Genomic DNA, 16,046 nt, shown 5'->3' with positions numbered 1-16,046 from the left:
TTCCTGGCGCCCCGCGCCCTCCTGGCCCTGGGCTGGCGGCACGGAGACCTGGATGGAGCCCGTGCTGGCCCAGGGCAGGCCAGGCTGGGCCCGAGGCGAGCACTTCAGCAGTTCCCTCCGCAGAGCCGGGACCCCCACCCCGGCCCGCACAGCAGGGACAGGCCTGCCCCGTCCAGACAGGGCTCTGGCCCTCTCTGCGGGTTGCGGCCACCAACCCCCGGCCTCCCCCAGCCCCTCCGAGAACCAGACGCCGCCCTGCTCTCAGCTGCGCCTTCTCAGGAGCGAGGGCCCCTGTGGCCGCACGGTGGCCCCCGACTGGGCTGCGAGTGCGGCCTGTCCCGGGCACCGCCCTCCCGCTGAGGGACCCAAGTGCCTCGTCCGCTCGGCGCCCAATGGCCACAGCCTCTAGGCCAGCGGTCCCCAGCTTTTTGGCACCAGGGACTGGTTTCGTGGAAGTTTTTCCACCGTCCAGGGTCGGGGTGGGAGCCAGAAAGTGGAGCTCAGGCCATAATGCCGGCGGTGTCCACAGACCGGGAGGAGGGCGGGCGGGCGGGCAGGGGCAGCCCCTGGTCTCCCCGCAGCGCCTGCCGTCAGCACCGGAGGCCGGGACAGCTCCTGGGCTCCTGAGGCATCCGGCCGAGGACTCTGGCCCCCGGACCCCTGCCCTGGGCGAGGCCTCCAGCGTCAAAGCGGCGAGCTCGGGATGCACACGGGGTCTTTCTAAGACGAGAGCCCGGCCAGTGAGGCCCCGGGGGCAGGCAGAGGGACCCAGGCTCGCTCGGACGGGGCGCCTCTCCTACCGGCGTTCACGTCAATGGCGGCCCGCAGGTCCTTCCTCTCCTTCCGGAGCTGGGCCAGCCTGGTCCTCAGGGCTTCCTTCCGCCTCAGCAGCTCCTCCTCCTTGGTCTGCAGCCGCCGGGCGTCCGCTTCGACCCGGTTCTTGCCATATTTGTACTGGTCAGCATCTTGGAGACACGAGCGGCGAGGGGAAGTCAGGGTTAGCCAAGCAGACGACGCGGTGGCCCCCAGAGCCGCCTCTACCAGCCCGCGCCGTGGCGGACTCAGCGCTGGCTGGCCCGTCCGCTCGACAGACAAGGTGAGGGGCGGGACCGGCGTGAACCAGCTCAGGTCATTCGGTGCTCTCCGACACGACATGTAAAATAGGAAACAGGATATTAAGAAATCCCTGAACACTCTCCCTCCCCAGCATGCTCTGCGGTGGACAGCAGGTGTGCCACACCCAGAGCAGGGGGGGAGGGGGGCCACCCGCAGCCTCGGAGTTTAAAGGCAGGGCTCCCGAGGGGGACGGTGGCTGCAGCCCCCGGGCCTCAGCTGCACCCTCTGCGAAGCAGACGTGCCGAGGCCCCCCACCTTGCGGGTTATCTAAGACTTTGACATTCGTTCCAAAAACTGGTGTCACAGAAGCATGTGGTGCCTGGGTCGTGGTGGACGCCCCAGAGCCTCTGGCCGCTGTCAGTGCTGACGGCAGCCCGAGCCCTGCCCGCTCAGAGGCACAGGCGAGCCGCTTCTCGCGCCGTGCCTGACGCCGAATTCACCGGCTCTGTGCTGCAAGCCCCAGGGGCTGCCTGAAGGCCGGCACGACGTCAGCTCGGCCCCCCGCGGCCCCCTCGACCACCTGCACTGGGGGTGCCGCTGGCCGGGGCCTGCTCTGCAGACAGAGCGACATCTGAACTGGGGCCGTGGATCCCAGGCTGAGAGGTCTCCCCAGCGAAGCTGCGCATCGCCCCATCTCTCGGTCCCCAGGCAGTACGCCCTGTCCGACCCAGAAGGAAGTTGGCCAGACGCAGCACAAACACGGAGCGCAACTGTCCTTCCCGGCTGTCAGCGGTAGCTGTCAGCACAGTTAACGACGACTCCTCCAGGAGGCCTCATAAAGGAAGGGTAAGTCACCTGGGAAAGGAGATCAGCCCGGCGGCCGAGAGAGACGCTCCCGTGGCTCGGGTCGGGCTCAGCAAAGCCGGCCGCCGCCCCTGCCCGCCCTCCCCACCCTCCCCGCAGAGCGGCACCGGCACCGCACGTGACTCGGAACCCCGACTGCATGGGGGGTGTCAGAGCACAGCCCGGCGAAGAACACGCCAGGGCCCTGGGGGCAGGAGCGGCCCCCACTGCAGAGCGGCTCCAGGCCGGTCCGAGCACACGCCCCGCCCCCACCCCCCCCCCCGGCAATGCCCTGAAGCTCCCTCACAGCGCCCACGGGGGCAGCTCCTGGGCCCCAGGGAGCCCCCGGGCCGCTCACGGACCGTCCACACGTGCAGGCCGCGGGCGACGGCGGCAGCTACCCCAAGGGCAGCCCTGAGAGCTGGAGGGAGGGACGGACTCGGGCCTGCAGTGGACGGTGAGGACCCACCGTCCACCTGTGCCCCTCGGGGCTGGGAGGCCCGCAGCTGCTGGACTGTTTCGTCACGGAGACCGGGGGGCCGACCATCTCCCTCCCGCCCATGGGAGCCGAGTTTGGGGTGCCAGCGACGTGACTCAAGTCACCAAGTCACCAACAGATCAGAGACACAGACCAAGTGCCCCCAACCAAAGCCAGGGGGGGCCCTTCGGCTGCCGCTGCCCCTGCCCCTCTGGGGACCACGACCAAAGTCGGGGTGACCAGTGCTGGAGTCAGGCCACCAGCCGGCCTTCCCCGTGCACGTGAGCAGCCATCACAGAAACCGGCTCCGGGCCCACGCTGCCCTCCCCGTCCCGCAGGTGAGACAGGGCAGCCCGGCTCCAGGTCCTGCCCCCCACGGGCCCCACGCCCGGCACTTCCTCCCCAGGGGGAGGGAATGGGCGCCCGGCCGGACCGCACGCAGCAGCTGGGCACTTACTTGAGGGCGTGCGCGTCACGCCGGCGGCCGAGGCAGCCCGCTTTTGTGGGCCGCCCACAGCCTTGCCTCTCCCCGCGACCCCGCTGGACGCCACCGGGGGCTTCTTCCCCTTCAGCTGTGGGAGAGACAGAGGAGAAAGTCAGAAACGGGACACCTGGGCTTCCCGTTTGCAGAACGCCGTCCCTGCCCCCGACCCCGCCCCTGCCCCTTGGTCGTAGCCAGCAGAGGTGGGAACGCGAGGTGGAAGGGGCCGCTGCGGCCCCCTGACGCCGGACTGTGGGGTCTGGCGTGGGCTCAGAGGCGTCCTCAGCTGGGAGCAAGGCCAGCTGCACTGTCCCCGGGGGCCCTGAGTGCTGACGGGACGGTGGTGCAGGCGGGGGAGCACCCAGTGTCACAGGTGCGGGGCTGGAGGTGCGCGTTTCCGAAGGTGAATGGCTTCCTTTCAGCGAGACGCTCTCTGGGGGCGGGGCTGGCTGTGTGGCAAGTTTCTGCCCCCAGGGCTTTGGGGCCGACTGGCTGACGTCCTAGCAGGACCAGCAACTGCGTCTGATTCACTGATGGGGTCTCGGGAAGGTGGCAAGAGATGCATGCCATAGAATTAGTTCGGATAAGTTTTTACCAACCGCGGGTCTAAACAATCCCAGAGCTCCCCTGCTCCTGGCACGGCTGCAGGCTGGCAGGTGCTGCGTTTTGCTCAAGTGACGGACAGCCCCGAGCTCCGCCCCTACACTCACCTCCTGCTGCGGGGCCGGGTTTGGGAGGTGAGCGGAGGAGCTTATGTTCCGGCTCCATCGCTTAGCGAGTCATGGACACCCTCTGAGCCTCCGCCTAGTGACCTACCAGACTCCTGACGTCAGCACGCAAAGAAGCCAGGGGCCGGGGCTCCTGCGTCTGCCCCCCGCCCTGACTCACTGAATGGACTCTGAGCAACCGGTTCTGATGAGAGCCACCGGGTGGGAAGAGCCCCTGTGCGTCTGAAACGCCGGAGTCTCCCCTGGCGTGCATCATTTTCTAGAGATTACCCACAAATAGGGGGAAAAGAGAACACATAATCCAAAATGTGCCCCTCTGCTTTATAGAGCGTTCTTACCTAAGGTGCAAAGCTCTTTGTGCGAAGTATAAAAAATTCTTAGGTTGGCCCTGGCCGGTGTGGCTCAGGGGACTGAGTACTGGTCTGAGAACCAAAGGGTCACCGGTTCAATTCCCAGTCAGAGCACATGCCTGGGTTGTGGGCCAGGTCCCCAGTAGGGGGTGCTAGAGAGGCAACCACATATTGATGTTTCTCTTTTTCCCCCTCTCTTCCTCTCTAAAATAAAACCTTTAAAAAAGTAAAAAACTCTTAGGTTGAAAATGCTTGAAAACAGAATTAGTACTTGTACCGAGCCACCACCGTTCGCTACAAACAGGAGGTGAGAGAACCACAGTTCGCCAGCAAGTAGTCAGTGAACGGGTAACGACCCGAACCCTTGTCACCTGCGGGGTGTGGGGAGCACACTGTTGTACTCGCCGTGGGAGAACGCCCTGGTGCTCTGAAGAACCCTAGGTAACGTGTGAAGGTCAGAATGCAGCTACTCCGTCGAGGGGGCCGCCCTTCCCCCCTGGCGTTTGAAGGGAAACATATTTACAGGACGCGCAGCTCAGGGACGCTCTGCCAAGTCTTCCGGCCCCTGTCCTTTGTAACTTGCTGCCTTCAGTTGACTGAATTCACCAAATGCACGGGGAGGGGGTTTCCCAGGACAGAGGGGGGCCGGACGGACGCGAGTGGAGGAACACAGTGCCCACTCGAGGAGGCGGGTGGGGACACCGAGTCAGCTCCGGCAGCCACACGGCGTCCGCCTTGGCAAATCCCACTGTTCTTCCCCCTGGGGTGAGCCTCACTCACTGGGCGCTGGGGGCGCTGCTGCAACCCCCGCGGGAGGGCCGCGAGGCAGAGGGGCGCTAGGACGCGAGAGCACGCGATGCTGTACCTGGCAGCCGAGCCCGAGAGACGCCCGCCCCACAGGAGAGGTGTTAGTGACAGAGTGAGCGGAAGGCGGCCCGCAGGGCGCGGGGCGCGCGCAGTGGTTACGGGGCAGGGGGCCGGCAGGCGGCCTGGAAGAAGCCTTTCTGTCCGTGGGCGGGTAGCGCGCAAAGATTTTCGGAGACGGCAAGTTATCGTACAGGCCCGCGTTATCGTACAGCACCTCTTCGCCCCGGCCTGCGCTGCCGGGGGCGGCGGCGGGATCCCACTGCAACACACACAGCCTGCAGGTTAGTGCCGCCGGACGCCTCGGTCCCGCACGCCCGCTGTCCCCGCGCTGACCCACACCGCTGTGGGGGCGCTGACCCAGGAGGGCTCCTCTCCTTCCGGGGGCTCACGGAAGGTTTCTCTTCCCCTTCCACCCTCCCCGGAGTCACTGGCTTACCAGGTTTTTGTTCTTTTGTGGGTTTTTTTTTTCCGCTTTAAAAAACAGAACTGATCTGACATTTCTTTCTTTAAAGAAACAGATTTCAGGAGTCCACCTAGCCAGAAAGCAGAGCTGCGTGCTGCCAGGGATGGAATGCTGGACAGGGATACGAGGACACAGGGACAGGGGGACACAGGGACAGGGGACACAGGGACACGGGGACACAGGGACAACCGGGAACACAGGGGCAACCGGGGACACAGGGACAGGGGGACACAGGAACAGGGGACACAGGGACACGGGACACGGGGACACAGGGACAACCGGGGACACAGGGACAGGGGACACGGGGACACAGGGACAACCGGGGACACGGACAACCGGGGACACAGGGCCGGGGGCAGGCCCTGCCGGGCAACCATGTGGAGACCCCAGTGAGGCGCTGCGTTTTACTCTGCGGTGACCACCATCTCCCAGACGCCGTTTTGAGCGCCTTACAAACAGGGACGCCTCTAGGCCTCGCGGGGGGCAAACGGAGGTCATGGGCTGGGAGAGGCAGAGCCCCTAAGGCACAGGGCGCTAGCTCTGCGCCCGGCCACCCCACCCGCACCCCAGGGCCAACCGTTTCAGGGGCTCCGTGTCAGACCCCCAAGCCTGCACGCCTCGGTGAGGGGGCTCCAGGAGGGCGGCAGCCAGCCCCGGGCCCCACGTGTGGCCGTGGCTGATTAGAGAGCAGCAACCCAAGCCAGTCTGTGGGGAGACCAGAAACCGCCGTCCTCACAGAAAACAGGGCGTTTCCAAGGCTAAGGGCCACAGGGGCACTCTTTCAGCGGAAACCCGCTCGTGGAAGCCGGAAACGCCGCCGGGCCGCCGAGCGCACACGGAACCCAGAGCCGAGGTCGGCCCGGCCTGCTGCTGACCCTCAAAGGTCTCTGGGGACGGGTCTGCGTTCAGGAGCCCCGAGAAGTGTCAGTCCCTGCACTGTGCTCCCCGGCCCTATTTTTACCCCCTCGCAGACTCCTTCCTGCCAGACGGTAATTACAGCCTTCCCCTAAAAATAGAACGGTCTGGTGCGACTTCGTGGGTCGCTGTGGCGCGTCTGTTCCGGGGGCGTGGGCCCGGCCACAGCGCAGACTGGCGGGCAGACGGAGCAGGCACGTCAGCTCGGGGGTGCGCACTCCCCAGCACCCCCCGGGCGTGCACCGGCCCGGGGTTATTCAAGCGGGCTAGACCGGACTACCCCCCTCCTAAAACACCAAGGGACGGGGTCGCACAGCAGGCGGGGAAACTGCACAGAGTTTCCAGAGCGAAGGGGCGTGGGCGCCAGCGCGCAGGTCGGAGAGGGCTCCGGGGCTCGCGCCGGGCCCCGGGGGCAGCACCGCCCGGCTCAGTCACTGCAACGAAACTCGGCCAAAAAGGGAGGTTTCGAGCCAAAAGTACGAACTTTACAAAACAGAAAAGCAGCCCTAACCCCCAAAAGTGATGGCCTGCAACAGAGCCCGGCACGCAGAGAAACCGTGCCAAGAAAGGCCGGGGACCCTGACCCGTGTGGCTCAGAGAGCTGGGCGTCGCCGGTTCGGTTCCCCGTCAGGGCACCTGCCTGGGCTGTGGGCCAGGTCCCCAGGTGGGAGCGTGCGAGAGGCAACTGACTGATGTTTCTCTCTCACGTCGATGTTTCTCTTCCCTCTCCTTCTCCCTCCCTCTTCCTCTCCCTAAAAGTAAATTAAAAAAAGGCCTGTGCTTCCGGGGTGTTAGAAACCAGAAGAGCCACGAAGGTGGCGCACAGGAGGCCACGCCCTAGAAGCAGGCACGGCCTGCAGACACTCCCTCCCGGGGACGCCCCCTGAGCGCAGAGGCCCGTTTCCAGGGCAGACGGGGCCGTGATGGGCCAAGAGCAAGCTTGTCCTGGACACAGCCTGACCCCAAGGGACAGTCCCTGTGGGACAGTCAGGACAATGGGGATGGGGCCTGGGTGTGGGGGGCGCTGAGGAAACCCCGCGGAAAGGACCGTGATGGGGCCTTTGGTGGGGAGATTCGGGGTCAGTTCGGGTGCCACCTTCCAAGAACTCAGAGCTCAGAGAGGCAAACCCTCCGTCCACCCTCTGGAAGAGGTTGGCCACTGGGAGGACACAGGCCGAAGGTCGCTCTGTCGAGAGAAGCTGGCAGCTGCAGAGCCCGTGGGGGCCCGGAGAGCCGGACTCGCCCTGACAGGTCCCAGTTACTAGGACGGCCTCAGGGACCCGCGGAGAACCTGCTCCTGCGGGGCTGCTGCAGGCTTTCTCCCTGTGGGAGGGCACAGGCCTCTGCATGGGGGTACAGGGGCAGGCCCCAGGAGCCCCTCAACCCTGCAGACACCTGGTACAGATGGAGGTGGCAATGGGGGGACAAGGAGGAGGCGTAAGGAAAGAACAGGTAAGCAAAACATTTGTAAGGAAAAACTCTAACATACCTTCCGAGGCTGAAAAGTCACAACCTACCTGCCCTACGCCTACTTTCGAGACCCGCGCTAACACAGTTGCTGATTAAAACCCCCCGGTCCTTGGAGACAAACGGGGTGGTTGGGGAGCCTCCCCCACGAGCCTGACCCTCTGGGCCCCAGCGGTGACAGCCCAGGATATGGCCCGGGGCCCGGCCTGAGGAGATGCAGGCGGACGGTGGTGGTGGTGGTTAGATGGGTGACGCAGGGACGCGAGGACAAACGCTGACTGGTGAGCACTGCTGATCACTGTGTGAGCACGGGGAACCCCCGAGGCCACACAGACCCTGAAGGCCAGTGTTACACAAAACGGCGCACTAGCGCCCCCAGTGTTCAAACACCAGCATGTGCACAGACCTGGCCCGTTCTCCAAGTCCACCTGAAGGGAGGAGGGCGTGAGCCTGGGAGCTGGTCAGCACTCCGAGGAGTCTCCTTCCTCCTTCCCTCCTTCCTTCCCTCCTTCCTTCCTTCCTTCCTTCCTTCCTTCCTTCCTTCCTTCCTTCCTTCCTTTCCTCCCTCCCTCCCTCCCTCCCTCCATCCCTCCCTCCCTTCCTCCCTCCCTCCCTCCCTAACATTTGCTTTCTGATGCTGATGGCTCAGCGTTTTCACCCCACAGGAGAACACGGAGTCACTGATAACTCGCACTGCACCATCACACTCGGACGGATCCGAGCTCCGAGCTCCAAAGTGGCCCCGTGTGCCAGTACTGGAGGGGGTGCCAGGGGGTCTAGTTACCGACACCGACACCGGACACTGAATGAGACACAGTCTACTGGTGTCAAATGGCCCGTGTGTCCACGTGCAGATGAAGACGGACGCTTGTGGGAAACGAGGACGGGGAGACAGGGCGGAGCCTCCTCACACCTGGATGGAGACCAGGGTCGCCAGGCCTGCGGGGTTGTCAGGCGCAGGCTGCGCCCAGGCGCGCACACTCACCGAGCCGTTGACGCAGGGGACGTCGTCGTAGTGCAGCGCCGTGCCGCTGGGGTGGGCGTAGCCGTTGGCGGTGCCCCCGAGGTACGGGTTGGTGGAGATGACGCGCCGGTTCATGAAGCTGAAAGACAGGTAGACCCCGCCGTCCATCACCGCGTCTGGCCTGAGCTCTGGCAGGGCACGAGGGCCAAGCCAGAGAAGACACCCAGCACCCAGAGGCGCTGCAGCCACCGGGCCACACTCCTCACTGATGGAACAGGACAGCGCCACCGGGCGGGGGTGACAAAGCCTGGCCACGGTGCCTGCTGGACACATGACACAAGGCCTGGGCCCCCGTGTCTGCGACCGGCGGTCTGCGCTGGGGCCCTCCTGCCCAGGGCCCTCCTGCCCAGGGCCAGCCTTTGCAAATGGCGTCTCGTCAGGACCCAGCCGCGGCCCTTTGTGCAGGCGCTGCCCGCAGCTGCTTTCCAGCGGCGCCCGGGCCGCCTGCAGGGCCCTGTCCCCAGGCCAGAGAGCAGGCGGCCCGCCAACTGGGGCGCTTCCTGTCCGGCCTCCCCCGGGGAGGGCCGCGGCGCCCTCGGCTCTTCAGAGTGTTCGCTCAGCGGCCTTGCTCGGCTCAGCTCGGCGTCCCCCCTCGGGGCAGCTCAGCCCCCCTCCACCCCCCGCAACTGGGCCCCCGGGAGCCCTGCGGGGCCCCGCCTCCGCCTGCTCAGGGAACAGGCTGCCGCGGCGGCCCTGGGGCTCTGGGCGCTGCTCCGGGTGTCGGGACCATGCCAGCCAGGCTCCCCGACGGCCGTCTCTCAGCAGAGGTCCCCCGCCTCAGGGCCTTGCCCCTCCGCCGGGCACCCCTCTCCCAGAGCCCCCCCTTCACCGAGAGCATGCCCTCCACTGCTGCAGCACGTCCACTGGGCTCCCTCTCCTCCTGCCACTGGCCACCACCGGACACGCCCTTCTGTGTGTGTTCACGGTCTGCGTGTCCCCCCAGAAGACCAGCTCAGGGTCACGTCCGTTTGTCCCGCATCTCGGCGTCGGGGTCGGTGGACCATGCAGGGGCTCTGCAGGTCAGCCCCGGGCGAGTGCATGACACGCGAGGGGTGTGCCCGAGGAGTCACACTTGTGGGCAGAACGTCTGATGCCCGGGGGAGAAAGGACCTCGGCAGCACCTCCTCCGACTGCGGTGTGGGATTTTAAAGAAGGAGTCTGTTTTCAAACTGTATTTCCTCGTAGGAGCTTACATCTCCATGGCGTGTGGATGCACAGAAAGGGGAGCAAGTGGAAGAATGGAGGCCGTGCCGGGGCGGTGAGAACGGCCTCTCTGATGTCTGGTCCAGAAGCCGTGAGAGCCAGGGCTGAGGGGTCAGCCGGGGCTCCCAGAGCGCAGCTGCTGCCCTCTGCTGGCGGCAGGCGGCCGTGCAGGCCTCGCTGGGCCCTGAACACCGGGCTCTCCAATTTGTGAAATAACTCCTGCTTTCCCCGATGGAAACTGTCTATGACTACCCTCCAGTTAGAATACGCAGAAGTGTACGTGGGAGAAGAAAAACACAAGAGAAAAATCTGAACATCTGGGAGTCTGGCGACGCCTGGGGAGTTCCAGTCTGTTCGTGAACGTAGATTTAAGGATCTCTGGTTTCCTGCCTTCTCCGAGGGCACCGGGGTCAGACACTGTGTGCGGCTCTGCCAGCAACAGGGTGAATGCCAGCCCCGCCACTGACCCGCCCCGCCCGGACCACCCACCGCACAGGGCTGCCGCCACCACCCATCCTCGGTCCCTCTCAGCAGGGCCCATCCCGTGCGAGCCTGCGTCTCCGGGTCTTGGCGCTGTGCTGAGCCTCACGTCGGGCACCGACACACCCAGGAGTGAGGGCCGCATGGGGGCGGGATAGGAGCTCCCGGGCCCGGAAGAGGCCCCGGCAGGGCGCTTCTGACCCAGAAACACCAGAGGGAGACTTCACAGACCCAGAGGGGACCTTCCACCTGCCCACACCGACCTCCGTCCCCCTTAAACTCCCCAGCCTCTGGCACCCCCCCCCCCTTTCTACTTCCTGCCCCCATGGCCCTTCCTGCCCCCAGGGCCCGGCCTGCCCGCCCAGTTGCCCCGGGAGAGGACCCCCACTGTAGAACTCGCCCTCCGGGGCCCGCCCTGTCTCACGGAGCGTGGCGTCCCCTGGCTCGCCCAGCGTTTGAGAAAGCGCACTTCCCACGGCTCCCAGGGACTCTGGGGAGGCGGCGACTCCAGACAACAGCTCCCTAGCAAGGTATCTCTCCTCCCCTCATCCTGCTCACCCTCATTCTCATCCTCATCCTCCCGGCTCCCTCACGAGTCCCCCGCTGAGCAGGGCTCGGAGAGAGTTTCAGGAGAAACATCCAGAACACTCCCCTTGTTTCATGTAATCTATAGATCTCATTTCAGAACGGGCCTCAGGAAAATGTTTCAACAGTTTAGCAATATTAAGGTCCCTAAATAGACTGCTATTTTCCTAGGGGAGGTTAAATGATTACTTTTTCTCTTACTGCTTCTTTCCAAAACACACCAGTGCCCTCCCCCTCAGAGAGCCGATGCGCAGACACTTCCCTGATAATCGTGAAAAAATTCATTTACTGGCTGACAGTTTGCATAAAAGAAAAAGTTGATTTCATCCGAGACAGTTACCCCACTGGAAAGCTATCACGTTTTATACTTGGAACAACGTCTCCGTGTTAAATCTCCCCTCCCGAGTCTAGCACGAGGGTTTAGCTGGACCCCAGGGCGTGACAGTGAGGTTTACTGCTGGCATCTGCAGAGACGCGAACGGGGCAGGAAGGGCTCCTGCGCGCAGACCTTCCGCAGCCGTCTCTCACCGCTGCAGCCCACACGCCTTCCCCAGACACGGGGCCCCCCTCACTTAGAGAGCCGGCCCAGGTGTGCCCTGGGGGAGGCGCTGTTTTGGGGGGCCGCTCTGAGACGCGGGTCTCAGGGCCCTGACTGCAGCCGCAGTGGCCTGTGGACTTGGGAGCGCCGTTTGGAAACCCCACCACTCCCCAGTGACCATGGCCAACAACCATCAGGTCTCTTCCTGTGCATCGCCCTGGACGGCAGACTCGGCCAACCCGACCTACGACCTACGGGCATCTTAAAGGCTCCTTGAAGGAGCCTCACTGAGTAAGCACCTGGGAGAGGCTCTGTCACCCGCCCGCCCTCTGCTGGCGAGACAGGGCGTTGCCCCGGAAAGACGATGCACACCCCCAGGACGGTCCGTCTGTGCCCGGGCCACAGCCCACGGGGTCACGGCCAGATGCATCCGTTTGCCTCTCGCCTGTGGCCGCCGAGGCAGAGCGAGTGGCTACGACAGGGGATGCTCAGCCCACGAGGCCAGAAACAGGGTCTGTCTTGCCTGTAACAGAAAAAGGCTGCCGCCCCGTTCCAGCAGAAAACAGAGGGCTGACACGACAGCTGTCCCCCGACGTCACTAATGGGTCACTAACACAAAAGGCAGAGTCCCTCAGCTGGTCCCCTCTACCCCCCCGCCAAGGCCGCATGCTCACAGACAGAGCGAGCAGGCGGGCACACGGCCCGGCACACACCCGGCGCCCACCCGGCGCCCACTGGCACCCCGTCCCGCAGCGGCGGGTCTTACCAGAAGGTCTGCTTGGCCGTCTGGATGACGTTCGCGGACGTCTCCACGTCTATGTAGTCGTAGTGCAGAGCTGCGGGGTCTGCCGAGGAGCCCGTCTCCGCCAGCAGGACCCCGATCCACCGGCCCATGTCTTCAGAGGAAGACGCCTGTTGGGGAAGGGGGGGTGCCTTTTATCTACTCCATTCGTGGTCGAGAGTCCCAGCACGGTCACCGTGTGCCACCACGGGCCCACGGCCCCGGAAGCTGGTGCGGAGTGAAGCAGGAAGGAAGGAGCGGCCGGCGCTGCGCCCCCACCGAGCTTGCGGCAGGGGACACCGCGAGCGAGCGGACCCGAGGGTGCAGGACAGGGATATGACATGATCTCAGTCGGTCTCAGAGCTTCCGCAGCAAGCCGGCCCACCCGGACCCCTCCCTGGGCGTCCGCCCACCTCGTCCCGGCACCAGCGTGTGCCGTCCGGGCCGCCCTGCCCTGGCCTCACGCCACTCTCGGACCCCCAGCCAACGCTCTGCTCGAGCCCGGCATGGGTCTCCGCCGAGAGCACAGTTCCCGTGCACCAGCTCAGCTTTCTTCCACAGCCGCCCGCCCTGCGGGGCTCGGCCCCTGGCGAGGCTTGCCCGGCACGCTGGCCCCAGCCCCACACACCTTTCACAGACAGGCGGGGAAGCCGACAGGGAAGACAGGTTTGGCTGCGATCGAAGCCTGCCACAGGCCCGGAACAGGGGCCCAGATCTCGCGCCCCCAGACCTGCCCACCCCACCTCCAGCCCATGCAGAGTCGGAGCACAGGCCGGCCCTCCCAGCCCGTCGGCCCGGGCCCTGTGCGGGCGAGAACCGCGCTGCCATCTTCTCTGCTCCCACCGAGAAAGCAGTTTCTGTGAAAACCACGTCTGAAGCAAGCCCTCTCTCCTGCCGAAACCTTCGGGGGTGCCCATCTGGGTGCCCGTCACCTTGGTCCCAGGCCAGGCTACCTCCGCCACTGGCCAGCATCACCATGGCTACTTAATGTCCAGTTCTCGCCCGATGAACTAGAGCACACCGCCACCCCCCCGCCCGGACAGGCCCCCCGCCCACGGACAGCACAGCACCCCTGGGCTGCGGGCGCTGGGGCAGTCCCGCCGCCGGCCCAGGCAGTGCATGTGCGTCCTTGCACGTCTGCCATGATCGTGCCAAGCAGAAAAAAGACAGAGGGGGAAGGTCTGGACGAACACGGGCAGGGAATAATACAAGCAATGGAAACGAAAGGTAGGTTGCTGAGAAACTCACTCTCCCTGCCTTTTTCCACCCCCCTCAGAAGAGGACACGTGCTGGAAGGCAGCCAGGGCTCCCGAGGGCCGAGGCCTGCTGGTTCCCCCGGCCACAGCGCGCTGGCCACCACCGTTGGGGGCACCTGCCCTGCTGGCGCAGAGCTGTGGCCACAGAAGCCTGCGTGGAGGACACACTGAGGTTTCTAGGTGGACCGCCATCAGCTGGGGAGGACAGGGCCACTGGGAGCCCAAAAGCAAGCTCCTCTCTGGCCGCCTTCAGCGAGCACCCCAGGACACGGGACCGCACTGGGTCTCCACGCGCACACGGGCAGAGGGAGCGGCAGGAGGAGGGGCCGCCGCAGAGGGGTCTGCTCTGCATTCCACCCAGCACTGCCGGCGCTCCAGTGCCCTCAGGGGGGACAGACCACAGTGGGGAGGGGAAGCAGAGCCGAAGGCAGCTCGGGGAGGGAGGAAACGGCAGGGATCAAAGGCAGCATGGTCGGTGAGGCCGGGGGCTGTGGCGGAGGGAGCACGCCTACCTCTAGCACGGCCACCTCCTGCCCGTTGCGAAGCAGCCGGAAGGTCAGGGGGTGCCTGGAGTCCAAGCCCGGGATCACCTCGCAGCCGCGCAGAGGGATGGAGGCGATGTGGCTCTTCAGGTCGGTCCGGTCCTTGTGCAGCACCAGCTTGTTGTCCTTGACCCGGCACCAGCGCTCCCGCCAGCGGTTGTTGGAGAGCACGCTCAGGTGGCCTGCAGGGACACGGAGGACAGGGCGCTGCGGCGGGACGGCCTCAGGCCCACACTCGGTCCCGCAGAAGGCGCCGGTACGGGCCCATGCACGAGACAGCCGCCACCACCACAGGGCGGGTGTCACACAAGCCCTGGGCTTCTCCGAGGCGGCCGGGCTCTGGAAGAAGCTGGGACAGGACATGGTGCACGGTGCATGCTGAGAGCCAGACCCCAGACGGCGAGCGCTTCAGTGGGGAGCGGAGTGTGCCTGAAGAACAGGCAAGGCCACTAAGCCGCCGGGGTCAGGAAATGAGGGCATGACGGCCGTCCTCAAAGAGCCGAAGGGACCCAGAGACAGGGGTTTAGATGCGCTCTGAGTGGCCGCATGTGACACAGCCACAGCACGAGAGGAGGGCAGACCGGGCTTCCCACGAGAACAAACCGTCTGGGAATGAAAGTTTTCCAGGAGTCAGGAGGCTGTGGGGGCGGCAAGTTCCCCAGCACTGGGAGAATCCCAGCAAATGATGCAACGGCCTGGGCATGAGGTCCCTGCCCGGAGGGAGACCAGGCCGCCCCAGCGACCTCAGGGTGCACGGCCGCTGAGGGTTGGAGGGCTCTGTCGGCCCGCTGCAGCCGGCATGGATGCCACCCTCTGAGCGCCCGGGTACGTCTGCACTCAGGTCTCTGACCCCCCACGGAACCTCAGCAAGTTACAGGCGTGGAGATGCTCACGCCAACGGACGTCTCCACAAGCAGCAAAGCCGCCAGCAGAGCTGCCCCTAGCTCACAGAGACTCCTCAAATACGGAAAACCGACCACGTCCCCGTCGAAAACACAGAACGCGCTTTTCTGGAAATAACATGCGTGGAACACAGAGGCCACAGGGTGGCCGCGACTGCTCACCACTCCGTAACGCTGGTAAAGCACCTGCCCCCTCCCCTCAGACGCAGGAAGTGGCTAAACAGCGCACGGACCGCAGCCCCAAAGGGAGACTCGAAGGAAGGGCCCCCGAGTCACCCCGCTCCTCTCGCTACTCGCACACACTCCCAGGGCGCACAGCAGGACAGGTAAGTGCGTCCCAAGCCTGAGTTTTAGCGAAACGCCCTCCCAAAAGGGTTTTGGGAGACGGTTTTGGGTTCTTTTGTGTTCTAAGCCCTGCACACGTTACTGGCAAAGGACAAACGCTATGGAGGAGAAACACAACGAAAGCAAACCCCACACAAGCAGGCCTGTCACGGCCCAGCTTGGCACTGTGGCTGCCGCCCAGGAACACCCGCTCGGGGAACTCCCCAGGGGGGTGCTCCGCACGCCCGGACTCCCCCCGGCTGCCTCAGCCCTGCCGGCGCGCCCCCGGCCACAGGGCGCATGCCCGGTTTCCCGGACTCGGACTTGCGTGGGGTGGGGGCGTGCTCTGCAGAACCACGGAGAACGGCGAGGGGCGAGCCCATGGGCCTCCCAGCACCACCCTCACTGGGACAATTTGGGGATTTCGGTCAAACGTTGTGAGATTTTCCCTCCAAATCCTAAAGAACTCGGTTCTCCTGCAAAACCGCAGCAAGCGCAGGAGGCGCCGCTAGAACTGCAAGACTGACGTCACCGGACGGAGGCTGACGGTCAGACTCCACACAGGAGGAGGGGACGCACGCCGGCGGTCCGGACACGGGGGTCCAGGCTGCCGTCTCTGAGCCGCCTTCCCGGCGACGGTTTCTCACAAAGGACTCTGACTGCCTCCACTGGCCCGCACACAGCAGGCGAAAAAACAAAAGCTAAAATTGCCGTCACTCTTTGGGGGAGAATTCCATCTTTCTATTTTTAGTCCCTAACAGCT

At 65.0% G+C, this 16,046-nt stretch overlaps 1 protein-coding gene across 3 annotated transcripts in view; it reads right to left on the bottom strand.

The window, feature by feature from the left end:
- The window catches only part of AFAP1 (actin filament associated protein 1), an 82,775-nt gene that overhangs the window by 7,120 nt on the left and 59,609 nt on the right, over positions 1–16,046 (bottom strand). For 2 of the 3 annotated variants that reach the window (XM_045834051.1, XM_045834050.1), the window contains exons 10-15: positions 14,028–14,239; positions 12,245–12,390; positions 8,634–8,751; positions 4,802–5,062; positions 2,835–2,949; positions 801–965 (exon numbers count right to left, since the gene is read on the bottom strand). In XM_045834051.1, coding sequence (XP_045690007.1) covers positions 801–965; positions 2,835–2,949; positions 4,802–5,062; positions 8,634–8,751; positions 12,245–12,390; positions 14,028–14,239 — 1,017 coding nt within the window. The remainder of the gene's footprint in view (positions 1–800; positions 966–2,834; positions 2,950–4,801; positions 5,063–8,633; positions 8,752–12,244; positions 12,391–14,027; positions 14,240–16,046) is intronic. The other variant, XM_045834052.1, reaches the window with a different exon arrangement.

Source organism: Phyllostomus hastatus, unplaced genomic scaffold (assembly GCF_019186645.2).
Source record: "Phyllostomus hastatus isolate PE091 unplaced genomic scaffold, TTU_PhHast_1.1 phas_contig_196, whole genome shotgun sequence".
Taxonomy (NCBI): domain Eukaryota; kingdom Metazoa; phylum Chordata; class Mammalia; order Chiroptera; family Phyllostomidae; genus Phyllostomus; species Phyllostomus hastatus.
The sequence above is the reverse complement of the archived record's forward strand: the minus strand, read 5'-3'. Positions and strand labels throughout refer to the sequence as shown.